At 38.7% G+C, this 27,738-nt stretch overlaps 1 protein-coding gene and 1 long non-coding RNA gene across 7 annotated transcripts in view; one reads left to right on the forward strand and one right to left on the reverse strand.

The window, feature by feature from the left end:
• The window catches only part of LOC112424656 (uncharacterized), a 71,063-nt gene that overhangs the window by 8,114 nt on the left and 35,211 nt on the right, over positions 1–27,738 (forward strand). For both annotated transcript variants that reach the window (XR_011619768.1, XR_003015484.2), the window contains one exon: positions 24,645–24,806. This is a non-coding gene — a long non-coding RNA (uncharacterized lncRNA). The remainder of the gene's footprint in view (positions 1–24,644; positions 24,807–27,738) is intronic.
• Positions 1–27,738, reverse strand: part of LOC105469993 (glycerol kinase 5) — a 74,555-nt gene that overhangs the window by 1,122 nt on the left and 45,695 nt on the right. For 4 of the 5 annotated variants that reach the window (XM_011721673.2, XM_011721674.3, XM_011721677.3 and 1 more), the window contains exons 10-16: positions 25,324–25,450; positions 24,681–24,785; positions 20,703–20,797; positions 15,647–15,750; positions 14,371–14,430; positions 13,274–13,407; positions 23–8,716 (exon numbers count right to left, since the gene is read on the reverse strand). In XM_011721673.2, coding sequence (XP_011719975.1) covers positions 8,568–8,716; positions 13,274–13,407; positions 14,371–14,430; positions 15,647–15,750; positions 20,703–20,797; positions 24,681–24,785; positions 25,324–25,450 — 774 coding nt within the window. In that variant the 3' untranslated portion in view covers positions 23–8,567. Of the gene's footprint in view, positions 1–22; positions 8,717–13,273; positions 13,408–14,370; positions 14,431–15,646; positions 15,751–20,702; positions 20,798–24,680; positions 24,786–25,323; positions 25,451–27,738 lie in introns of those variants that run through there. The other variant, XM_071091037.1, reaches the window with a different exon arrangement.

Below are 27,738 nucleotides of genomic sequence, written 5' to 3' on the forward strand. Positions count from 1 at the left end.
CGAAGCAAATAACAGAGAAACACAAAATAAAAATGGCTTTAATATACCAACATGTACAGATTATTCAGTTTCATTGTAATTTCCCAATAATTTTAAATTATAATTTTCAGAAAGGATTTTTAACATCTGCTAGGCTAATTCCATGAAATTATCTTTTCTCCAGTTATTTATAATCTTTCTAAATAGTTTAAAATACAGCATATTTTCACAACAAATTTCATTTTCCCCACCACAAAGGATTATCCCACTTCTCTAGTAATTTCCTTTGTGCAAGAATGTAGAATATAGACTAATCAGCCTAAATAGGATCTAAAAAGGCAAGGTTACATAAAACGCTTCTTGTCTAACCATATTAAGGCCCAAGTTTACCTAGAGTCACAACTGTAGTTAACAAGTGCTATTTCTCTGGTTGTTTTTTGTTTTGTTTTTGTTTTTGCAAAGTTTCGCCATGTTGCCCAGGCTACCCTCGAACTCCTGGGCTCAAGCGATTCTCTGGCCTCAGCCTCCTGAGTAGCTGGGAATAGAGGAGCATGCCACCATGTCTGGCTCCTCTGTGACTTTCTTAATGTGAAGAAACCAGAACAGGTAATAGTATTTAATAAGAATGTCTAGGTAATTTTTTTTTAAATCCAAAAGTTAAAGTAGACAAAAAGGGAAGGGAAAAATTCATATGCAGATGAAAAATATTTCTATTACTGTGGATCCTTGATTTTTTGTATAGATCTTAACAATGATTTATGAGGTTCTCAATGACAATTTAATAAAACTGCAAAATTCATTAAGAACATCAGAGAAGGCCAGGTGCAGTGGCTCACGCCTGCAATCCCAGTACTTTGAGAGGCCAAGGCAAGCAGATCATGAGGTCAGATCGAGACCATCCTGGCTAACACGGTGAAACCCCGTCTCTACTAAAAATACAAAAATTAGCTGGGTGTGGTGGTGGGAGCCCGTAGTCCCAGCTACTCAGGAGGCTGAGGCAGGAGAATGGCGTGAACCTGGGAGGCGGAGCTTGCAGTGAGCTGAGATCGCACCACTGCATACTCCAACCTGGGCGACACAGCGAGACTCCATCTCAGAAAAAAAAAAAAAAAAGAATATCAGAGAAATAAGATTATGAATTTACTGAGGCATACAAATTGGAATCTACATTTACCATCTTGCACAAATAGGAAAGTTTCTAATAACTTATTAACAAAATCATTCTGAAACCTTTACACAAATCAGCCTATTTTAAATAAAAAGGTTAGAAACATTATAACTATGTACAAAGTATATATCTGTATACTTAACATTCTAAGTAAAGATATCTTTGAAAATTTACTGTTACACAGTATTAGTACCATACTCTATAATGAGCAAAGAAAGAATATGAGAACTCTTGGGCTCAGTACATTGTAAATATGTTCAAAATGCTATATACATTTTGCCTGGAAAGATTTTTAAAAATCCCACATAATCACATAAACCACTGTACTGATTTTTAAAAACTTTAAAAAAGATATTTAAAGATATGGCTCATAAATGACGAGTTGATGGGTGCTGACGAGTTGATGGGTGCAGCACACCAACATGGCACATGTATACATATGTAACAAACCTGCACGTTGTGCACATGTACCCTAGAACTTAAAGTATAATAATAATAATAAAAGATATGGCTCATTAAGCAAACATTTAGTGATCATATCTTACAGCAGCCTCAAACTGCTGGGCTCAAGTGATCCTCCTGCCTCAGTTGGCAAATGGGCAAAAGATATGAACAGAAATTTCACTGAAAAGGATAAACAGAATGGGCTGAAATAAGAAATAGTGACACCACCAAATGCTGGCGAGCATGCAGAGAAACTGGATCACTCATACATTGCTGGTGGGAATGTAAGTGGTACAGCCAGTCTGGAAAACAGTTTGGCCGTTTCTTATAAAGATAAGATTCATTTAAATGGGAGTCTCTATATCATTTGTTTCCTAAACATCACAGGTATCTATTTAAATACAGCCATTTTGTAATAGACCAAATGTATAGTAAAGTGGGGGAAGATAGTAGAAAAAGAATAACAAAGAATTTCAGAAATATCTGATTTTGCAAGCACCTGTCTCTGTCCTTCCCACTTCAAGATCATTCCTGCATTCCTCTAGGAACAAGGGTCCCATGGGAATATGATGACAATGCAGCCAATGACTTAGGTGCCAATAGATGCTGGTGCCAAAATATTTATGGCTATGAGGTTTCAAAACTTAAAAAAAGAAAAATGATTCCTTTTTATTGGAAAGGGGATTTAAAAAGAAAAACAACCAACATGATTTTGAATCATCTATTTAACTTTTTTAGATTACCTTTTTGACTGGTTCAAACCAGAAGACCTGGGTTTGGGTTTACAATAAGACAATTCTGGGACCAAGTAGGTTGTAAAAGTCCAAGGTGTGTTTGGGTTTTTTTTTTTTTTTTTCCTCTCCCTCTCTCTCTCTCTTTTTTTTTTTTTTTTTTTTTTTTTTTTTGAGACAGAGCCTCACTCTGTCACCCAGGCTGGAATGCAGTGGCCCAATCTCGGCTCACTGCAACCTCCCAGGTTCAAGCAATTCTCCTGTCTCAGCCTCCCAAGTCGCTGGGACTACAGGCACATGCCACCATGCCTGGCTAATTTTTGTATTTTTAGTAGAGATGGGGTTTCACCATATTGATCAGGCTGGTCTTGAACTCCTGACCTCAGGTGATCCACCCGCCTTGGTCTCCCAAAGTGCTGAGATTACAGGCATGAGCAACTGCACCTGGCCTTTTTCTCTCTTTTTTAAAATTGAGATGGGGGGTCTCACTATGTTGCCCAGGCTGGTCTCGAACTCCTGGGCTCAAGTGATCCTCCCACCTTGGCCTCATACATTGCTGGGATTACAGGTGTGAGCTGCCATGCTTATCCTGGGGCTTTTAATTCTTACTGAAAACTATAGTCTAAATTTCCCAAAGGGATTCAGAATCCTTTGGGGGTAGATTCAAGCCTTCTAGGCCATCTCTGGGATGACTCTAGAATAACTTAAAGTCAAAGAACTCCAGTGGGTACATCTACATGTCTCCTCAAATAATTACAAAATTCTTGCCAGATTCCTGGGCTGGACTATTTTAGATTAAAGACTGGTCCCTTACAGGAGGGGCTATTTACGAAGTTCCTTCCCTATAGCACCAGAGTGTTTGGCACTCTCAAAATTCAATCTGTTAGTCATCTGCAGTCAAATATATAAAACCTGTGAAGAGAAAGGCTTCAATTAAAGCTTAAAAAGTTAATATATCTATGTGTATTTAGGGATGTTGTATCTCTACACAAATGGTTTTTCAAATATATAAACATATTAAGAATTTTATTTTATTAAGACAGGGCATTGCCCTGTTGCCCAGGCTGGAGTGCAGTGGCACAATCATAGCTCACAGGAGCCTCGAACTCCTGGGTTCAAGCAATGCTCCTGCTTCAGTTTCCTGAATAGCTGGGACTACAGGGGCACACCACCACACCTGGCTAATTAAAAAAATTATTTTGTAGAGACAAGGTCTCACTTTGCTGCCCAAGCTGTAGTTGAACTCCTGGCTTCAAGTGATCCTCTGGCCTCAGCCTCCCAAAGTGCTGGGATTATAGGCATGAGCCACTGTGCTTGGCCAAAAATTTTAAATAAACAATATGAGGATTCTAGCTTTCACTACAGAGTAGTTCCTCCTCCTCCTCCTCCTCCACCTCTTCGTCCTCCTCTTCTTCTTCTTCTTTTTTTGAGATGGAGTTTAACTGTTGTTGCCCAGGCTAGAGTGCAATGGCACAATCTCGGCTCACTGCAACCTCCACCTCAGGGGTTCAAGCGGTTCTCCTGCCTCAGCCTCCTGACTAGCTGGGATTACAGGCATGTGCCACCACACCCAGCTAATTTTCTTGTAGTTTTAGTAGAGATGGGGTTTCTCCATGTTGGTCAGGCTGGTCTCAAACTCCCAACCTCAGGTGATCCGCCCTCCTTGGCCTCCCTAAGTGCTGGGAAGAGTATAGTTTTTCTTAATCCAACAGAAAAATATTTTACTCACAACAAATATAAATTGCCCCCATGAACAAATGTATGTAATATCAAGGATAACATGTGTACAAACAAAGTTGCACTAACAAAGTAAAAATGTATCCCACATACATGAAAGCAGTGCTAAGTTCTAGGGAAGCAGACAGTTTCTGCTTTCAGGGAGCTTCCAGTCTGGTAGAGATTTACACAGAAGGCAGATTAAAGAGACTGATGATCTCCTTTGTTCAGAGATAAAAAGGAAGCAAAAAAGCAGGTCAAATCAAAGATGATCTGCAGAATACATTAACCCTACACTGAAATCATGGACCTACTCCAGTAATTAAGGCTGCAGAGGTGGGGCTGGGTGGATGAAAACATCAGAAGACAATTACAGCATGAGTTACTGATTGATTGATTGATTGAGACAGGGTCTCACTTTGTCACCCAGGCTAGAGTACAGTGACATGATCTTGGCTCACTGCAGCCTCCACCTCCTGGAGCTCAAGTGATCTTCCCACCTCAGCCCCCTAATTAGCTGAGACTATATGCGTGTGCCACCACACCCAGCTAATTTGTGTATTTTTTGTAGAGATAGGGATTCGCCAGGTTGCCCAGGCTGGTCTCAAACTCCTGAGCTCAAATGATCCGCCTGTCTTGGCCTCCCAAAGTGCTAGGATTACACGTGTGAGTCACTGTGCCCAGCTGAGATTTCTTTTTTCTTCATTAATCAGCAAAATAGAAACCCTATTTATTTATTTCAAGATACTTTTTTTTTTCTTTGCTAACAACCATTTCCTAAGGTAAAATGAGGCAGAAAGAAAAGGAGTATGATACTATATTCACTGAGTCTTCAATTTTCTTCTAACAGCCTGTATCAGTGGCTTTCAACTGGGGGCAATTTTGCCTCTCAGAATGGCAATGTTTGAAGACATTTTTGGCCATAACTAGGGGGATGCTACTTGTAGCTAGAGGGCAGAGGTCAGGGATACTGCTAAACATCCTATAAAGTACAGCATAGCATCCCAAAATAAAGATTTATCCAGTCCAAAATGTCAATGCTGAGATTAGGAAACCAGGCCATGGTTGGATAAAAAAGATGAAAAAATCAGTACGTCTACAGTATAAAAGCAATTAGTAGCACTTTAAGATAGATTGAACAGGAACATTCTCTTCCTTGATGAGACAGTTGCAGACCTTCTAAAAATATCTGATAGATCCATAATGGGAAAATAAAACTTGCTGAGAAATAGCACAAATTTTTCTAAACTTCAAATACTAGCATACAAATGAAAAATAAACTTGGAAGATAGAAAGGACAAACCAGGTGTGGTGGCTTACACCTGTAATCCTAGCACTTTGGGAGGCCGAGGTGGGCGGATCACAAGTCAGGAGTTTGAGACCAGCCTGGTCAACATGGTAAAACCCTGTGTCTACTAAAAATACAAAAATCAGCTGGGTGTGGTGACGCGTACCTGTAATCCCAGCTACTTGGGAGGCTGAGGCAGGAGGATTGCTTGAGCCTGGGAGGTGGAGGTTGCAGTGAGCTGAGATCATGCCACTGCACTGCAGCCTGGGCAACAGAACAAGACTGTCTCAAAAAAAAAAAAAAAAAAAAGAAAGGACAATTTTGTTGCTCAATTGATCTTATCAACTGTTTCTGCAACCACAAAAGCAAATGTGGTCACATTTCTGATTTTGGTTAACTCTGAAAATATTTACTAAACTCTTATCACTAAAAATGGCCACAAATATTAAAAATAAAATACTAGTTTTTAGATTCACAGAAGAAAAAAATAGCCACTAACACTTGAGGAGATGCTCAATTCCAATGAGAGACATTCGAAGTTACTTTCCAACATTATCTCAAAAGTATTGATCCTTTTTTTTTTTTTTTTTTTTTGAGACACAGTGTCGCTCTGTTGCCCAGGCTACAGTGCAGTGGCATGATCTTGGCTCACTGCAACCTCCACCTCCCAGATTTAAGCAATTCTCCTGCCTCAGCCTCCTGAGTAGCTGGGATTACATGCTGGCGTCACCACGCCCAGCTAATTTTTGTACTGTTAGTGGAGACAGGGTTTCGCCATGTTTGACCAGGTTAGACTCCTGACCTCAAATGATCTGCCCACCTCAGCCTCCCAAAGTGTTGTGATTACAGGCATGAGCCAATGCACCCAGCCCAAAGTATTTATCCTTTATCTTGTGGTTATATGTTGGGAAAGAAGAATGTGGAAAAGTGAACTAACAAATTTTCAGGTATTAATATTACAATTTAGTATATTCTGACAAAAAGAATTATTTTCTATAAAATTACACCCATTGGCTGGGTGCAGTGGCTCATGGCTGCAGTGGCTCACGGCTGCATTCCCAGCACTTTGGGAGGCCAAGGTGGGAGGATCACTTAAGGCCAGGAATTAAAGACTATCCTGGCAACATAGCAAGACCTTGTCTCCACAAAAAAAGAAAAAGAAAAAAAATTACACCCACTGAGAAACAGAACGTGTAACAGTAAAACAACAGAGCAGCTTCCATGTGATTTTTGATAGGAAAGCTTTAATTGGGGACTAAGCTTTGTAAAAAGGATGTAAACAGAGGAAAGAATGAAAAGAATAAGATTTATCTACATAATGAAGTTTGACTTTTCACAGTAAATAAAATACCTCAATTTATTAATAACAAAAATATTTCCAAATGTTAATTAGTAGATTTAATTATACTATATATTTGCTACAATGCCTTCATCAGAAAATTTAATTAAGAAGATACTTGAAGTTCATTCAAATGGCACTTGCAGAAATGCAACTTAACTTCTAGTTCTAGGCCGGGCGCAGTGGCTCACGCCTGTAATCCCAGCACTTTGGGAGGCCGAGGCGGGTGGATCACCTGAGGTCGGGAGTTCGAGACCAGCCTGACCAACATGGAGAAACCCTGTCTCGACTAAAAATACAAAATTAGCTGGGCCTGGTGGCACATGCCTATAATCCCAGCTACTAGGGAGGCTGAGGCAGGAGAATTGCTTGAACCTGGGAGGCAGAGGTTGCGGTGAGCCAAGATCGTGCCATTGCACTCCAGCCTGGGCAACAAGAGTGAAACTCCGCCTCAAAAAAAAAACAACTTCTAGTTCTATCATATCTGTCTCCAAAATGGACATATATGACAGCAAAAACAAAATTCTCTATAAGTCTCTTCATTAGTTACAATACTATGTAACTAAAATAGCTAGTTCTATAATAAAAGGATTTTATGTGATAAATCCTGACCAAGAGAGAAACAAAGTCATTATTGCTGCAAATCCAAATGGAACCTACCCCAAATATAGGGAGGGGCAAATAAAGTGAAAACATGTTGGGAGGTGGGGTCAACTGCCTTAGGACAATTCTACATCCAACTTGACACTACTCACAACTTACTCCTCTTCACTGTTTCTTGCAAGAAAGTCTGAGAATGCAAGACTGTCCTTGCTGCTCCCTGTGGATCTCTGGCCGAGTGGCTGAAGGGCAATCCTGAGCATAGACACACTCTCCTCCCCTCTATCCGCTATCCGCTGCACATACTCAGAGGGATGAGTGGACCGAACAAACATCAAAAAGATGCAGGAACAAATAAAATACCCCAATAAAGGCAATTCTTAAGTGGTCAATAAATTAGGGCACTTTCTTCAAATTAAGCTCTGTCAATTAGGCACTTAATAAAAACAAAAGACATTAATACAAGCATCTAAACAACGAAGAAAGATAAAGAACAAGAGAAAGGCAAGATTTATGTTAACTACCAGCACGTTATACTTCAGTCAGAAGTTTTTGAAAGAAATATTATTTGAGAAGGAAAATAAGTAGCATTTTTCTGTTTCTTAAAAATCAATATTCTTTTTAGTTCATTAACTAAAATTAGTTTTTCAGTGTTTTCAACATAGAAAGAATGCTCAGATTTTGGTTGAACAAGGAAAAATTAAGGCAGTGTCTTTAAGACCAGTAAAGGAAAGCATTAACTAACTCATAAGCTTATCTGAGAGGGACATATTAAGCTCATATTTGGATATAATATTAGAAAATTATGGCTTTAAACATAAAATATTAATGTTTCAAAATTCCACATTTTCTCAGTTATTCTTTCTTTTTAGCTATATGTACTTCAAATAGCCCACTTAAATTTAAAGAATTAAATAAATACATTTCATGTAATTTTGGAACAATATGTGCATGGTGATTGACCCAGAACTATTAGCTTGGAAGGTAAATCATTATGTTCCTATGTACCATTGACCCAGTATAAAAAGGAAGAGGACCCACAACTGTCAAAATATGGTTGGAAATGACTAATGTCCCTTGGAATTTATTACAAAATAGAAGATATAAAGTTTTGAGGTATTGCTGCCTTACCATGATTTAGGGAAAAAAGTAAGAGTTTTTTTAAAGCAATGCTTCTTAAGTTATGAAGCTTATTTAACATTTTCTCCTCTTAGTCATTGTCATATTGGTTATCCCTGAGCTTCATCTCATCTGCACGTCACATAAACCAGCCATCTATAGTTTTGATCATTTCATTTAGTGTTATGTCTTGTTATACCAATTCATAGAGCGTTTCACTGCTTTGGCCCAGTTTTCCAGACTCATTTCATATTCTTGACATTTCTTCTGTGGCTTGAAAACCACTTCACTTTGTCTCAGTTTCTTTAGTTCCTCCTTGTCAGTCCAAAACCCTATAGATTAAAAAATTATTCTCAAATTTTAAGGCAAATCATGAGTCCAATAAAGTTTATCCAAAATCCTATGTGAGTTGCTGGTAGAAAGGTAAACAAAAACTATTTTTAAAACAATCCAAAATACTTTGTTACTTTTGAATTTTGTTAGATTGATCATTCCTGAAAATAATTATACCAGGATTTTCAAGTCTTTTGGTTTCTAACTTTCAGCTCAGTTTCTGTGTGGTGGGATACCACATCACTTCTAAAGTAGCTACCCTATGCCATCATTTAATTTCATAACTTGCTATTATTAAAACAATCCCAAGTGAAAAAAACAGTATATTTACTGGCCAGGCACAGTGGTTCACGCCTGCAATCCCAATGCTTCGGGAGACTGAGGAGGGAAGACCACTTGCTTAGGAGTTCGAGAGTGCAGTGAGCTATGATTGCATCACTGCACTCCAGCCTGGGTAACAGAGAAAGACCCTGTCTCTAAAAAAAGAAAAACAGAAGAAGAAAAACAAAACAAAACAAAAAAAAGAAATAGGGTATTTTCTTTTTATGCAATTAAAATAAATGAAGATGCATTAAGATTTTTGTCTTACAGTTTAAGGTAAATGTCAACTTTCTGGAATATGCATAAAATTCAAAGTTGGGGATTAATGTAATAGTTTCTCTTTCAAACTATAGTCTTTTATATAATTTATTTAAATTCCAATTTAAGACAATTTTGTAGTTCTAGCATAGACTGCTCTTTGCAGGAAGGATCATATGATATATAATAAAAAGCAAGAGAACTTTTTTTTTGGAGACAGCCTCGTTCTGTTGCCCAGGCTGGAGTACAGTGGTGCGATCTCAGCTCCCTGCAACCTCCACCTCCCGGATTGAAGCAATTCTCCTGCCTGGGCCTCTAGAGTAGCTCGGCCCATAGGCATGCGCCACCATGCCCAGCTAATTTTTTGTACTTTTAGTAGAGATGGGGTTTCGCCATGTTGGCCAGGCTGGTCTCAAACTCCTGGCTTCAAGTGATCCACCCTCCTCAGCCTCCCAAAGTGTTGGGATTACAGGCGTGAGCCACAGCGCCCAGCGAGAACATTTATAACTAAGATCATAAGTCATCTGAAATGATACAGGTATGTTATTAGTAAGCTTGGCACATTTCACCTACTGAGCAGTCTATCGCACCTCTTTTGAAGTACTAACTGTCTACAAATCTTCATGAAGTACATTTTCTCTTACCAATAAAACTGACACATAAATTCTCCTTTGTAAAATTTTGTCAGGTCACATTCTTTTTCTTTACAGTCAACATTTTAGACTATCTATGTTTAAAGGTATTAATGTAGGCTGGGTGCGGTGGCTCATGCCTGTAATCCCAGCACTTTGGGAAGCCGAGGCGGGCAGATCTTCTGAGCTCAGGAGTTCGAGACCACCTTGGGTAACATGGTGAAACCCTGTCTCAACTAAAATATAAAAAATTAGCCGGGCATGGTGGCACGTGCGTATAATCTCAGCTACTTAGGAGGCTGAGGCACGAGAATCACTTGAGCCCAGGAGGCGGAGGTTGCAGTGACCCGATATCACACCACTGCACTCCAGCTTGGGCTAAAGAGTGAGACTCCATCTCAAACAAAAAAAAAAAAAAAAAAAAAAAAAAAACTTAAATTAGAAATAAATAAATAAAGGTATTAATGTAGGCAAGTTTTTAAAAGAAAAAAATAGTTTTCATCAGTATACTATAGTTAGATAAATCTAGTCAGGAAAATAAATGTGTTTCTTAAAATCCTCATTTCCAGAATTTATTGTTTACATTTTAAGGCATATATATTTTAAGTCATTTTATTAAGTATGTATTGAGCAAATCCAATTTCCAGGTAAATTCATAAAATAAAGAGGATATACATAGTCTCACATTTCTGAGACAGAAGCAAATGTTTGAAATTAAATATAATGATGTAGATAAAACTCAAGTCACTGTGTTATGTATAAAAATAACCTGCATGTGGGGCCGGGTGCAGAGGCTCACGCCTGTGATCCCAGCACTCCGGGATGTCGAGGCGGGTGGATCACCAGAGGTCAGGAGTTTGAAGCTAGCCTGGCCAACATGGCGAAACCCCATCTCTACTAAAAACACAAAAATTAGTCAGGCATGGTGGCGGGTGCCTGCAATCCCAGCTACTTGGGAGGCTAAGGCAGGAGAAACGCTTGAACCTGGGAGGAGGAGGTTTCAGTGAGCTGAGATTGCGCCATTGCACTCCAGCCTAGGCAACAGAGGGAAACTCCATCTCAAAAATAAAACAAAACAAAACACAACAAAACAACCCTGGGTGTATCTGTTACTTAAAGCATTTTAAATGTTCAAGAGAATCTGACTTATTTAGTCTTATCAGGTGAAAAGTGTAGAAGAATTTGATTAACATAAGTATAAAAATGCTTATGAGAACTTGATTTACTATAATTATAGCTTAATTTATTCAATTTGTTTGTTGTTTAAGTATTTGTGATTTACCTTGTTACAGTTCTAAGTTTGCTCAATCAGGCATGTGAAAGTAATAAGAGAAAAATCAAACATACTAAATTTATAGGAGTTGGAATACAAAGGAGTTCAAATTTTCAAATGAGATTGATTATTTAAGGGACAGTTTATTTTCTTCAACTTTAATTGATCAAACATTAATCAATGAACAAATGAAAGTAACCGTTTCAATTTTATTCAAAATTACCAGATTTTTAGTAGAATCAAGTTTAAGCCAAATTGACCAAGATTTTAGGCTTTTTGTAACTTTAATATACTATTAGCCTAAAACTTTTAAATGTAAAATATCTTATTTTGTACCAAACACTCCCCAGAAAGAAACACATTAAAACACTCTGAGTGTCCTAAGGCATCGTCCTGCTTCCTAGGCGGCCCTTTAAATCGACATGCCTACTTCTATTCTTATTCCTCCTCACTGATCTTTTCACTAATTGTCAAAGTGATCTGTTCAAATGCAGATCTTTCTACGTTCCCCCCTGCTTAAAATTCTTTAGTGGCTCTCCAGTGCCTTCAGGGTCAGGTCCGAACTCTTCTTTATAAGGAGTCACCACAACTGGACCTCTACGTACCTCTCCCACTCCCTTCTTGCTCTCACCGTAACAGTACTTCCCATCATTGACCAATGCCTTTGCACAAGTTGCAATAGGGATATTGTGCCACCCATTTCTCACCCTCTCCTCACCTGACTCTCTGCTAGCCCCTTCAAAATTGAACTATATGTGCTCTCCTCTGGAAAGCCTAGATCACTTGCTTATTAATACTGTCACTGTTCACTGGCTTTATCAAACAAACTTAATAATCACTTGACTTACCTGTCTCCTCCCACCAGGGATCAGAGACTATGGCTTTTAATCTCTTTATTGCCAGCAGTGATCGTCACATAGCAGATGCTCCACAAATGTTGTTCAATAAATAAAAGAATGGAGTAGTTTCTAATGCCACAGGCAAACCTACTGACAAGGTTTATTCCTTGACCAAACTCCAATCAGGCTCCTCCAAGCTCTTTTCCAACTAGGCCTCAACTTTTGGACTTCCATAGTCATCTCTGCATTATCTAATTTGAGCAAGAATTCTGCTAAATTGGTGTAGCCACAATCTCCCATCCTCAATTTCTGATCAACCTCGATATCTCATCCTCCAGATGATATCTGATCACCCTGGCCTGCCTTCTTGAAAATATTATTAGGTTGGTTAGCAAGAATGTCCCCTTACCTCAATGTTTCCTCTTAGTAATTTTCCATCCACTGACTCTCACTCTGCTCTTTGGCTATAATTTCTCACTTTTCCTTATCGTATTCAAAGTTGAGCCTAATCTCTCTCCCACCATAAGATCCCACTGAAGTAGTCCCTATACCTATCTTGATAGTCCTCCAGAATAAAGCCCAGCTTACTGTTCTTTTTTTTTTTCTTTTGAGACAGAGTCTTGCTCTGTCACCCAGGATGGAGTGCAGTGGCACCACCTCGGCTCACTGCAACCTCCTCCTTCCCAGGTTCAAGCAATTCTCCTGTCTCAGCCTCCCAAGTAGTTGGGATTACAGGCATGTGCCACCATGCCTAGCTAATTTTTGAGACAGGGTTTTGCCATGTTAGTCAAGCTTATCTCGAATTCTTGACCCTCAGGTGATCCACCTGCCTCAGTCTCCCAAAGTGCTGGGATTACAGGTGTGAGCCACTGCACCCAGCTCACCTTATTGTTCTTTAATAAGTGTCACTGAATAATTTTTTTCTTTAACACTATCTATCCAGAAAGTTTACCCAGAGACTCTCTCTTGCTAGAGACTGACACAGCTGAGAATTAACTGTCCTTGTCTCATATTTCTGACTGAAGGAGTGAGGTAAGGATAGAAGAGGTGCAAACAGACTCACCAATAGAGGAGGTCACAGGGTATTCTGTGAGCAATATGCATATGTATATGGAGTTTAATGGACACCAAGGCTTTCCAGACTCTCTAGAATTTTTTGATGTGAGAGGAGAAATGCTATCTGTAAGAAACAGTTTGCAAGAAAGCTCTCATTCTTATAAATTTTACACATACCAACAGCAAGGCCAGCTAGAGAAGCTGCACCCAGGCATGACATGTCAACGTCCACAGGTCTGTCTATATTCTCATTAATCAGGTCTGAAGTCATCTGCATGACAAAACCGTTCTTACAAACTCCTCCATCTGCCCTGTGGGGAACAAAATATGTAAGATGAATTACTACAACAAAAGCATCATTCTTTTTCAGTGGGCCACATTTTTTTTCTGAAATCCTTGATTTTATTTTATACATTTAACTTTTTATTTCTAAAATTAAATCACTTAGCATTAACCTAATGGCAGAGAACCTCACTGGGTAATCTTTAAACATTTTCCTTATTTCTGCCATGAATTTTCTCACCTACCCTTGTTTGTCTTAGGACTGGTTCAAAACAGGCCAGGTATAATAAACTAAGGTAACATAAAAATTCACTTAGATATTACAGAAAAGGAAGTCAAGAAGTTTGATGCTTACATGTCCAAAGGATAGTTACACACCCAAAAAAGAGATTTTAAAGACTGATATACTACACATATGTGGCATATATAGGTGCCAAGATGCACCCAAATTTGATATTGTATTCTCCATAAATACATAATTAGCTCTCCTCTCCTCTATGAATTCCTATGACCAAGAATTTTGTTGTAGCTGGGCATGTTGGCTCACACCTGTAATCCCAGCACTGTGGGAGGCTGAGGAGGGCAGATCACCTGAGATCAGGAGTTGAGTACCAGCCTGGCCAACATGGTGAAACCCCATCATTACTAAAAATACAAAAAAATTAGCTGGACATGGTGGCGCATGTCTGTAGTCCTAGCTACTCGGGATGGTGAGGCACGAGAATCACTTGAACCTGGGCAGGAGAGGTTGCAGTGAGCTGAGATCATGCCACTGCACTCCAGCCTGAGTGACACAGTAAGACTCCGTCTCAACAAAAATATAAATAAAAGAATTTTGTTGTGAAGGAGCTAGGCAGAAGTTATTTTTGAAATCCTCAATAATCATAAAGATGAATTATTCAGGATCTCAAAAAGAAATGAGTGGTAGCTCATAGCAGCTACCACTTTCTTCTAATTTCTAATTAAGTCTATTAGAAATAAACTTTACATACCGGATTTTTGTTACAGGAATATGAATCTCTTTCTTCATCATCTCATATAACTGTTTGTTTCTAGTTAAAAAACAAGATAACTATTTATAAGAAATTCATTTCATAATAATTCACTACTTTATTCTGATCTTGAAAAATACAAACTATAATTTTATTTATTTGATATTTATAAAATCTACAAAACAAAATATTAAAGAAATAAATTATGCTAAATGAAAACTGTAGAACAGATACTCAAATAAGCAAGAAGCGCAGGTCCTTGTGGTTTTTTTTGCCTTCATGTAAGAAGGCATAATTTATATTTTACAACTAAATTTTATCTATTACCATTCTAGAAAGAAAAAGTTAAAACAAGCATCTATTTAATAGATAGCTATTAAGATGGCAAACCATAAGTAAAATCTAATAGAATTAATCAAATATAAAAACAATTACTTTGTAATCACAGAAAATTTCATTTTAAATGTTACAATCCCATATTCATGACAGCATCATTCTTTTTTTTTTTTTTTTTTTTTTTTTTTTTTTTTTTTTTGAGACGGAGTCTCGCGCTGTCACCCAGGCTGGAGTGCAGTGGCCGGATCTCAGCTCACTGCAAGCTCCGCCTCCCGGGTTCACGCCATTCTCCTGCCTCCACCTCCCGAGTAGCTGGGACTACAGGCGTCCGCCAACTCGGCCGGCTAGTTTTTTGTATTTTTTTTTAGTAGAGACGGGGTTTCACCGTGTTAACCAGGATGGTCTTGATCTCCTGACCTCGTGATCCGCCCGTCTCGGCCTCCCAAAGTGCTGGGATTACAGGCTTGAGCCACCGCGCCCGGCCAACAGCATCATTCTTAATTTTAATAATTTACACCTGTCCCATCACAAAAAGATTACAGGGAAATATGCATGAAGAATAATTCTGATGACTCAATTTTGGGGCACAACAGAAGCATTATTACTTGGAATCCTCTTTCATGAATAAGGATACTAAACCTTTGAAAATCCAAATTTTGAATCTTGTATGCTTAAGAAATTGAATTTAAAAAAAAAAAATCCTTCAGTTTTCAGGTATCAAGTCTGAGTGGTATTGGTACATTAAATATAAGAAAAAATAAGAAAGATACCATGGAAATTAGCAAGAAGAACATATTACATAATATATAGTATCAAATAAGCCAAAAATACAAATTAAAGAATTTAATTAAAATTAAGAAATTTTCCATTTTGTAGCAAATTAATGAAAGACATGGCAATATTATATGGGGAAGGGGAAGTTCAGGGCAGGTTTTCATACCTGAAAGCTATTGACTCCAATATTGCTCGTACAAGATGGTATTTACTGGTGGAAGGCTTCAAACCCATAAAAGAGGCACACGCCCAGGGGTCATTTAATGGAGCCTACAGTAAGAGATAATAAGAATATATTATTATTATTCTAAATTACATCTACAGACTTGAGGAAATACTATACAATAAAAACACAGCCACATTAGAAGAAAATAATGCTATGGTTAAATAATTCAAAAGTAAAAGATAGTCCAAAGATTATGGTAAATATAACTTTTTAATAGCATTTAAATGATATTGAGTCACAGTTACTGTACTTAGCTTCTGTTTGCATTTATGTCAAAAAGAGGAACTGAAACATATAGTTACAAATTATTAAATGCTTAGCTTTATAAATGTGGAAAATGAAGAGCAATCACAGAAATCCCTTCTCCAGCTGTAAAGTTTTTACACTAAAATTGTTTACTATGTAGAATAGCTTTCTACTTTGTACTATGTAGAACAGCTTTCTACAAAAATGCACTTTTTAGTGTCATAACTTACATCAAATATGTTGTCAGACATTAAAACTATACTCTGGCCACGTTCAGTGGCTCACACCTGTAATCCTAGCACTCTGGGAGGCCAAGGAGGCAGGACTGCTTCAGCCCAGGAATTCAACACCATCCTGGGCAACAAAGCAAAATACCACCTCTACAAAAAACTTAAAATATTAGCTTGGTGTGATACATGCCTGTAGTTACAGCTACTTGGGAGGCTGAGGTGAGAGGATTGCTTGTGCCCAGGGGTTTGAGGCTGCAATGAGCCGTGATCACTTTACTGCACTCCAGCCTAGGTGACAGAGTGAGACAGGGTCTTAAAAAAAACACTACTATACTCTTCTCTCTTAGCTTAATAGTCTTACTGCCTAATATCAGAAATAATCCAGCCTAACATGTTCTCAAAAGAGCCAAAATCTTGAGCTAGAAATATGTATTAATCAGATGAGGTTTCTATTCATCTTTGTATCTACAGAAATGTAAGGCAATTCTGGGACGCAAAGATGAAAAACAGGCCAGGCATGGTGGCTCACACCTGTAATCCTAGCACTTTGGGAGGCCGAAGAGGGTGGATCGCTTGAGGTCAGGAGTTCGAAACCAGCCTGGCTAACATGGTGAAACCCCATCTCTACTAAAAATACAAAAAAATTTGCCAGGTGTGGTGGTGGGCACCTGTAATCCCAGCTACTTGGGAGGCTGAGGCAGGAGAATCGCTTAAACCTGGAAGGCAGAGGTTGCAGTGAGCTGAGATCGTGCCACTGCACTCCAGCCTGGGTGACAGAGTAAGACTCTGTCTCAAAAAAAAAAAAAAAAGATGAAAAACAAAGATCCCTGCTGGAGCTTGCAGTCTCATAAGGAAACAGATAAGAGTCTCACAAGAGCACTAACACACCAAAATGGTCATTACAAGGACATCTAGTGCTGTCAGGAAATTATGGTTCTCAGAAAAGCACCTTCTAGCTTCAGGGTTTTGACATATCATCGCTTTACCTGAAACACCTTCCACCACCCTTTCTCCTAATTAATTCTTACTCCTTTCAAATCTTGGTTTGGCTTCCTCAGGGAAAACTCTGGACCCCAGAGACTAGATGAGGTCTCTGTTTTTATGGAACCCTGTAACTTCCCATCATACCATGTACCAGAGTTTATAATCACATATTCCACTTGATGGTTTGTTGAAACCCCACCATCCTCAATACACTGTAAGTACCACAGGGTGGAACCTTGTCCGATGTACTCCCAGTGTGTCTCTTGTGCCTAGCACTATATCTGGCTCCCCATAGGGCAGAAATACACATTTGGTGAATAAATGAACAAACAGTATTTTTCTTAATTACTTAAGAAATTCTATATTATATCTTATATTTGCTATAGCTATGATTTCCCTCCTACTGAGATTTTCTTTTGATAATTTTTCAAATCTATTAACAGCTTCTGGTGATTTTAATTAGTAAAAACATATACAATAAATCTGGTTTATATCAGATGGTATAATATCATAAAACTAAGATTAGTCAGATTTGACCAGTTCAATTAGTCCCTAGCAATATGCTATGTTTTTTTCTGCGTAAATATGACTTCTTCCAGGATATCACAGAAAATAGTGGTTTAATTGGCCTGAAATCTGTTTGGTGCCCTAGGCAAAACTAGTAGTCTCCTGCCCCAGAACACAGACTTCACCATTCAGACATCCTAGCCACTCACAAAACTAGAGATAGCAATCACAGGACTTGCTGGTTTTATCTCCTTCTAAGGAAACTGCTTGAATCCATAGGCCCTGTTATCTAAAGCTGCCATGTTTCATGCTCTAGTCCCAATGCCATCACCACAACTGTAGAGGGTGAGTACAGCTGACTCAATGTCTGACTGAAACGCAAAAGGACAAGGTGGTCCAAAACAAGGTGGTTTTCCTGGAAACCAAAACCAGGAAACACTTAAGAAAAAGACCCCATCAATGGGGGAACTGAAGCTAAAAGGATGCATAAGGTAGAGGAATGTTGTATGTGATATTTCTAAGTTGTGAAGAAGCAAAAAGTATGAGAAAAATAATGACAATTAAGCAGAAACTATGGAGGAAGAAAGGATACACAGCAAAGTTGGTAATGAAAAGAGCAAAGCAGAACAGAGAGAAGCAGGAACTCAAACAACACTAAGAACTGCTGTCAGTTGCTGACTGCTTTCCAATCCCAGTCCACAGGAGTATGTGGACAAACAGCTTCTCTGTCTATCCTATTACTGCCATCATCACAGTAACTCTAACATCCAGGTAAATGACCACTGATTCTTGCCTCTAATACCTACTTCGGTATCCCACTCCCCAAACCACAAGCCCTGCTAGAGGAAAGCCACAATGGCTGCACTAACTGATGCCACCCCCAGTGTATGGCTCCCACCCTTTCTGCCTTTCCCTGAAGTGGCTGTCCTAGACTTTCCCATTTCCCTCAAAGCTCATCCAGTACCCCTTTCTCAGGAGATTCCTTTGAGAAAATGAGACCATTAGGGGACTTCAACATCCTGATCCTGATTATCTAAGGCTGTACCAATATTCTAAAGCTAAAAGCAGTTTCACAGATACGTAAACCTTCTTTCCTTTCATTCCCCATCCCTCATTTTCTCTAGTTGTTGAGATAGGCAGATTATAGGTGATCTTCCCTCCTATTTTCCAAACAGTTTAGTATTAATACATTATTGCTGTTTGATCTAACTTTCAATTTACAGTTAAAGTTTCATTTTACACAGGGAAATATATGACCTACAGTCAATCTACCACCTCTCCCAACTACCCTCTACTGCCAGTATATGGGCAGGTTACAATCATAGGCAGGACAGGGACATTTTGCTATCAAGATGAAATTAAAAATCAAACCTGTGATAGTTTTGTCTAAATCTTTTGGGTTTAATACTTTAAAAAAATATACTTTATATTATTATCATATAATATACATAATTATTATATTACAGGTATGTGAGGTGATAGAGAAGTCAAAGACAGAGACAGACTTGCTAAGACAAGGTGACTACTAAGTCCTGTAGCACATTTTTCAGAGAGAAGAAAAGAACCAGTAGTAACCTAATCAAACCTTACTGTGCTGAGGACAATTATTCATCTAACCTTTTTCCTGAAATCTCAATTAGATAAAAAATTTTCACTTTCTGGACTATGATAGGTGCTATTTAGAGGTTCCCTCACATCATCCTGAAGAGGATGCAATGGAATCAATTTACAAGCTTTCGGTCCTTTAGGATAAAGTACACAAAATAAAAATATTACAGGTATTGAAATCATGCTCATTTTAAAATCTAGTTTTGGAAGTATGTATTATTAAAGATTTAAAACACCCTGACCTAATTTTTTTCTCTACCAGCTTCTATATCATATACCCAAACTCAAATTTTGGACTTTTGTAATTAATTGCTGAATATGAGATAAGCAAGAAGAAAGAGAAAGTTGTTTTTTTTTTACAGGAAAAAATATTTACAGGAGGATTAAAAAGAGAAGTATGAGCTTTCCCAAAAAAGTAACTTGCATAATAATATACTTGAAAAGTTGTTTTAAAAGTATTTGTAATAATATTCTAAAATTAAAGGCAGTATTAGAGATCTTTCAATTAAATACAAAGGTAAATGTTACAAAATCAAGACTTTTACTAGGTTCATTTTTTGATTAAGAAAAGTAGCCAATACTCCACCACAACAATTAATGAAAAGAGATTTTGATTTTTTTTTTTGAGATGGACTCTCGCTCTGTTGCCCAGGCTGGAGCGCAGTGGAGTGATCTCGGCTCACTGCAACCTCCGCCTCCCAGGTTCAAGCAATTCTCCTGCCTCAGCCTCCTGAGTAGCAGGGACTACAGGCATGTGCCACCATGCACGGCTAATATTTTGCATTTTTAGTAGAGACGGGGTTTCACCGTGTTGGCCAAGATGGTCTTGATCTCCTGACCTTGTGATCCGCCTGCCTCAGCCTCCCAAAGTGCTGGGATTACAGGCGTGAGCCACCGCGCCCAGCCAAGATTTTGATTTTTAAAAAAGTTAGTAAAACTTACAATGTACAAGTGCAAAATATACACGTACATATGTATGTGCATATGTGTGTGATGTATGTACCTCGACATTATTTCTCTTAATTCTCAATAGCTTATTTCCTCTAAGTAAAGAATGAGAATTTGCTGATATATTCCCCCCACTGGGAAATGGCTATTTTTGCTCATGATAAAGTAAAGCTAAGTCTTATATAAAAATTCTATGATAAACCTGCCAACTCAGGTTCCACACAGTTCTAAGCAGAACTCAGCTGAATTCCATCAGCACAAGCCAAGCCAGCAGGGCCATACTCAGGATGCTCTGTTCCCTCATGGAATTCATGCTTGGTCAGAGCATAACTTCTCAGCCCTAAAATCTACCTTTCATCTTAGTTCTGTTCAGTGCTCAAATTTTAAGATAAGAGAGTCGTAGATATATAAGTTTGGGTGTGGCAGGAGGAGAAAAATATTTGTAATTGCCATTAACTTTAAAAAATATATACCTGTAATCCATTAAAAGATGGAACAAAACAAACTCCTTCAGAATCCTCCAAACTTTTGGCCATTTTTTCAGTCTCAGCAGCATCTGTGAAAAGGTCTGCAAAAACAAACAAACAACAAAAAACCCTAAAACAAAATGAAGAGGTTGGAGAGGCACAAACAGAATTATATTACATGATAGTATTTACCTGCATCAACATTTATTATGAATATAATGTAAAAGACTGCTCACTTAAAAAGGTCAGCATAAAGACCATTCTGTTCTGGTACTATCTGAATTCTCATACTGCATAGGTTTACAGGCCCATAGAAGGGAAACAGGAGGTAGAAGGCCCTCTTAGACAGGCTCTGTATGCAGCAGGCCTTACTTTTTTTTTTTTTGAGTTGGAGTTTTGCTCTTGTTGCCCAGGCTGGAGTGCAGTGGCACAATCTCGGCTCACCACAACCTCCACCTCCCGGGTTCAAGTGATTCTCCTGCCTCAGCCTCCCGAGTAGCTAGGATTACAAGCATGCGCCACCACACCCAGCTAATTTTGTATTTTTAGTAGAGATGGGGTTTCCCCATGTTGCTGAGGCTGGTCTCAAACTCCCGACCTCAGGTGATCCACCCGCCTTGGCCTCCCAAAGTACTGGGATTACAGGCATGAGCCAGCACACCCGGCCACTTTTTTCTTTAAAGATATTTGGGCTGTTTAAAAAATCAATTCTATGTAGGATTTTTGGCATTAAAAAATTATTCTCTGAAAGATAAGAGCCATCCAAAGTTTCTGATGAAAGTATCATCTACTTGTAATATAATGCCCAAGAGAATTAACTGAAATACTCCATCTAATAAGTTAAATAAGGGGCCAGTAACAGATATATTAAAAGTCAATTTTTTAAAAACAAGCAAACAAAAAAACCAAGACTTAATTAATTTAGTAAACTTTAACTTAAGTATATTATATACAGACCAAAAAAATGCACAAATCCTAAGTGTATATAGCTAGATGAGTTTTCACAGTGTGAATACACCCAAGTAACTCACACCCAGGTCAAGACACAAACTTCTTTTGTTAAACATCATACTCGTGAGATTCACTTACACCGTTACATGTAGTTGTACTCCATTCATTCTCACCTCTATATAGTATTCCATTATGTGACTATAGACAATTTATCAATCTATTCTATTGGTGATATACATCTGGATAGTTCCTAGTGTTTGGCTAATAGAAATAGATCCCAATGAACATTCATGCACATTCTTTTTGGTGGACATTTGTAAACATTTCTGTTTATTGACACGAAGGAATGGAATGGCCAGTTCTAAGGTCTTTACATTTAGAACCAGCTTTAACAGATACTGCCAAATAGTTTTTCAAAGTGGCTCTACCAGTTTAAGGCTCCTGCCTGCAGCACGAGAGTTCCAGTCTCCTATCTTCCTGCCAATAATTGGCATTGTCTATGTTTTTCAATTTAGCTATTTTGGTAGTATTACATGGTGGTTTGATTTTGGATTTCCCTGCTGACTAATAAATACCTTTTCACTGGCCATTTGGATATCCTTGTTTGTAAAATGACTTCTGAATGAGTATGTAGTACTGAACAGCATAGATCAGAAGAAAAGACTCAGTCATAATAAATATTGCTGGCTTTAGAGAGGCTTAAGTTGGTTCTATATTATTTTATGATTTGTTATACAACTAAATTAATATACTTAAATTCACTAAAGACATTTAAGGAGCACCTATATTAAAACTCAAGTTAATGAGGATCACTCAATAATAACTAAAAATTTTACTCAAAATGACAGTTATCAAATCCGTAAGTTTCATCCATTTGTTCAAAATGTCCAGATAATGCATCAAAATATCTCTAGCACTTCAAAAACTAATGTTAAAAACACTGGTTTTAAGCTGAGTATGGTGGTGTACCTGTAATCCCAGCTACTCAGGCGGCAAAGGCAGGAGGATCACTTGAGCCCAGGAGTTTGAATCTAGCCTGGGCAACACAGTGAGACTCCTATCTCTTTAAAAAAATTGGTTTTAAAATCTATACTTTTTTAACGAATCATGTCCGAATGTTCAATTTTTACAAGACAAGATGTAGGAAAACATACTAGACAGTTGGTTTGAGGAAAGTTTTTGGTAACTGATAAAGAAACAGAAAACAAAGAGAGATTATCTTATTCACATTCTTCACTGTTTGTTTCATCCCTTGCTTGAAGAATTTCTCTAAATAATCTTCCACTTAAACTGTTGTCAAATAAGCTAATTGATAAAAAGTCTTTCAGAGTAAGCGTACTCCATTCTATCTCTCCCACTGAATCCAACTAAGAATCTTGGAGGAATAAATGGAAAAGCCATCTGGGGACTCCCTGTTTTTATATTTTCTCTGATATTCCTGGCCTAGACTCAGAAATAGCCTGAAACTCAAGGACTCAGATCTGTACACTGAGTGCAAATATGAAGAGCTTCAATAGAAGCTCCTTTCTGGTCTGAGCAGTAGGAGACAAGGGTCTCTACAGGACAGAGTGGAGGGATTCTCATTTTTTGTTTTCTTTAGATTTTTTTCATTCTCTCAGGCAATCCTATGGTAGCAGCCATGGCAGCCCAGTAGCACAGGCACATAAAACTGCAAGCTAAGAGTATGGGGGGAATCCCTGTTGCTTGCTGCTTCCCGCGCCACCGCTCCCCTTGGTCTTGCCTGCCCCTGGCAATCCTGTGGCTGCAGTGACAGCAGACAGAGCAGCAGAGGCAACCAAAACTCGAAGATGAGAGGTTAACAAAATCCCTTTTGCTTTCCCTCTTTTTTTTCTTTCTTTCTTTCTTTCTTTCTTTTTTTTTTTTTTTTTGAGACAGAGTTTCGCTCTTGTTGCCCAGGCTGGGGTGCAATGGTGTGATCCCAGCTCACCACCACCTCTGCCTCCTGGGTTCAAGTGATTCTCCTGCCTCAGCCTCCCAAGTAGCTGGGATTACAGGCATGCACTACCATGCCCAGCTGATTTTGTATTTTTAGTAAAGACAGGGTTTCTCCACGTTGCTCAGGCTAGTCTCCAACTCCCAACCTCAGGTGATCCGCCCACCTCAGCCTCCCAAAGTGCTGGGAGTACAGGCGTGAGCCCCCGCGCCCAGCCGTCTTTCTCTTACTTTGTTTCCTTTCTTTCCCTTCTTTCCTTCTCTCTCTCTCTGACCCCCTTTTTCTCCTTCTCTCATCCCTCTTGCCACGAGGCTAGGGAGGTAGTAGTAGTAGCAGGTGTTCAGTAGAGAAACTAAAGCACCAGCTTTCTAGCTAGAACACCAATATGGGGATCCCCTGAGAGTCAAAAGGTACCAGGGAGATTACTGAGAGAAAGGAGCTAAGGAAAAATTACCTTATAAAGGTTTTTAATGAACTCCTCATCTCACTCTTGAGCTGCACATGTAAAGATCTGACCCTAAACAACAAGCCTAAGGCTTTGAGAACTAATCTCCAGGCAAACCACCACCCAGACTGACCACTGGGTGGCACAAATGAGGGACAGATCCAAATAGCACTGCAAAAGCACTGAAAACTGAACTGACACTGGAACCACAGCCCAAAATGTGCATTTCTTTAATTATCGTATGTGAACAGCACTTCATGATAGTCATTTGATCATAAAATACCTGTACTTCTGTCCTTTGCCCGTTTTTGTCATGTTATTAATTTTTCTGACATATGCTACAAATTGTTATTACCAATTTGTCTTTTAATTTTGTGTATGGCATATCTCTCTTTACCCACTAATATTTTATATAGTTAAATCTATTATCTTTTTCTTTATGGTTCCTGTCTTTAAGACCTAACCTTTTACCATTTTGATATCATAAAAATACTTTATATTTGCTTTTAATAGACATCATTTTATTTTAGTGTTTCATTTGAACAATCCATTTGCTCCCTACTAATCTGCAATCCTGTGGCATTCTTGAATTCTTTAGGTCTGGCCTGTGAAATCCATTTAAAAGACAACTTACCTAACTGTTGAGCCCATTTTATGGCAGTACCAGTGTCTCCTGCATTGCTTTCAGCTAAGCATACGACTTCTTGTCCAATCTTCCACCCAATTAATGGATAAAAGCCTTGCAAAGCAAACAATGAATGTAAGTCAAAGATATGCATAATTCATTATAGAGACTTCTACAATGTAATGATTTGGTTATCTCAAAAAACTGCAAAGTGCCTCTGAAGTTAGACTGTGTACGTTCAAACTCCAGCCCTCTTACATTTACTAGCTGTAGTCTTGCAAGTTTCTAATCTTTTAGCTGCAGTTTCCTTAACTATAGAATGGCCTACCTCAGAGAGCTATGAAATGAATAAACTGAATTAACACATAAAAAGAACTTAGCACAGTGCCTGGCACATAATATGAACAATAAATACTAGTATGTATTAGCTATAGGCATGTTTATGTCTCTAGAAACATGGCAATAAATATTTTAATTGAGAAATAAAAGGGTACTATGAGATTGGTTTGCTAGAGAACTATGCTATTGTATTTATCTGTGGTTTTCAAACAAGGCTCCTAAATAGAAACAATCTAATAGAATTATCAACATTTTCTAACTTCCATCTTTATTTATTGATATTTAATAAATAGGATAAATTGTAACTACTTACCTCCAATAGTCTGTTGAAGGCTATTTCCAGTGTTAACATCCAAAAATGTCCCAGTTCCCATGGTTAATTTCACATCACCTGTCTGGAAGCAGCACTCTCCAAACATGGCTGATTGCTGGTCAGCAACCTACCAAAAATGTTCAAATGTAAATCCATTGCCCTTAACAGTGGCCAATTTTATTATAGCCCATTGTCTCACTTATTGCACTCTCATGATTAAACATCTTCTTTTCTTTTTCCTTTTCCTTAAAATAAAAAAAAAAAAAATCCCAAAGAGAATAGGGGGCAACAACCATAGAATGGGAGTCTCCCTAGGACTAATACTCTGCAGATAACTAACATGCCTCAGGAAATGTTTTTATTTTGTTTTTGTTGTTTTGTTTTTTAGAGACAGGGTCTTGCTCTGTCACCCAGGCTAGAGTGCAGTGAGATCATAGCTCACTGCAGCCTCAAACTTCTGGACTCATGTGATTCTCCTACCTCAGCCTCCCAAGTAGCTAGAACTACAAGGCAGCTAGGACTACAGGTGCACACCACCACACCCAGCTAATTCTTTTTCATTGAGAGGGAGTCTTGCTCTGTCGCCAGTCTGGTGTGCAGTGGCACGATCTCAGCTCACTACAACCTCCAGCTCCTGGGTTCAAGCAATTCTCCTGCCTCAGCCTCCCAAGTAACTGGGACTACAGATGCACGCCACCACGCCAAGCTAATTTTTGTATTTTTCGTAGAGAGACGGTTTCACCATGTTGGCCAGATGGTCTCGATCTCTTGATCTCGTGATCTGCCTGCCCCAGCCTCCCAAAGTGCTGGGATTGCAGGCGTGAGCCACCGTGCCTAGCCAATTCTTTTAAATTTTTTTTGTAGAGATGGGGTTTCACTATATTACCCAGGCTAGTCTCAAACTCCTGGCCTAAAGTGATCCTCTCAGATTGGTCTCCCAGAATGTTGGGATTACAATCGTGAGCCACCGTGCCCAGCCTGCCTTAGGAATTTTTAATGGGTAACCTACTTCAAGACTTTTAAGTACCTATGAATAATCTTAGAAATGAAGGTAAGAATAAAAATGATACCCAAAAAAAAACTAAGATTTTTTCATTTTCCACTTACATTTGTTTCATTCATTAGTCAAAATAACTAACCCTCACAAATCTATTTTATTAAACAATATAAAACATAGGTAAATGTTTTGATATAAATAGATGTAAGTAAAAACCATCTATTTCCCAACCCTGCATTTTTGTTAAAATAAAAATTGTAACATTTTGTTAAATTAGTCAAATGTAGATACACAAACAGCAACATTTTAAGGATCAAAACTCATCTAAAGGCTGGGCCTGGTGCCTCATGCCTATAATTCCAACACTTTGGGAGACCTGAGGTCAGAAGTTCGAGACCAGCCTGGCCAACATGGTGAAACCCCATCTCTAGGAAAAATACAAAAATTAGTTGAGCATGGTGGTGCACACCTATAGTCCTAGCTACTCAGGAGGCTGAGGCAGAAGAGTTGCTTGAACCCGAGAGGCGGAGGTCGCAGTGAGCCATTGGTGAGATCATGCCACTGCACTCCAGTCTGGGAGACAAGAGTAAAACTCCATCTCAACAACAACAACAACAACAACAACAACAACAACAGTTCATTTAAAGAACCCTCTGTCACTAATTGGTAATTCTTCCAGCCATACCTTAATCTAACCCTGCACCTATGCCTAGATTGAATAAGACCGATCCTCTCTAAATGATAATGAATTTGTAACTTGGAAATTAAATTCACTTTCCCTCAGTTGCTCCCCCAGCTACTATGGGGACTGCCCATCTTGCAACAGGTGGTCTATACCTCCTGCTTAAGCTGCCACAAGAAATCAAAGGCAATGTGAAAGGACTCTTAAAAATCAAAAACAGGTTTGGCACAGTGGCTCATACCTGTAGTCCGAGCACTTGGGGAGGCAAAGGCGACGGAAGGCCCCAGTCTAGGAGTTCGAGACCAGCTGGGGGAACACAGCAAAATCATATGTCTACCAAAAATACAAAAAATTAGCCAGGTGTTGTGGCACACACCTGTGGTCCCGGCTACTTGGAGGCTGGGGTGGAAGAATCACCTGAGCCCAGGAAGCCGAGGCTGCAGTGAGCCATGATTATACCACTGCACTCCAGCCTGAGTGACACAGTGAGACTCTGTCTCAAAAAAAAAAAAAAAAATCAAAAATGGCAAATATTTCATTCTTCTACAAACTTATTTACTGGTAGATGCTGGCTAAGGACTTTATTAAATGTACATACAATTTTCTCTATTAGTTTAAGTTGCCCTAATTACTGTTTGTGGTTACACTTTATCAAACAGAACATAAATACTCGCTCCATCACTGTGTTTTGTACCAAATGTAAACTAAATACTACTCAGAATTTTAAAAATCTTTT

This window comes from Macaca nemestrina, chromosome 2 (genome assembly GCF_043159975.1).
Source record: "Macaca nemestrina isolate mMacNem1 chromosome 2, mMacNem.hap1, whole genome shotgun sequence".
Taxonomy (NCBI): domain Eukaryota; kingdom Metazoa; phylum Chordata; class Mammalia; order Primates; family Cercopithecidae; genus Macaca; species Macaca nemestrina.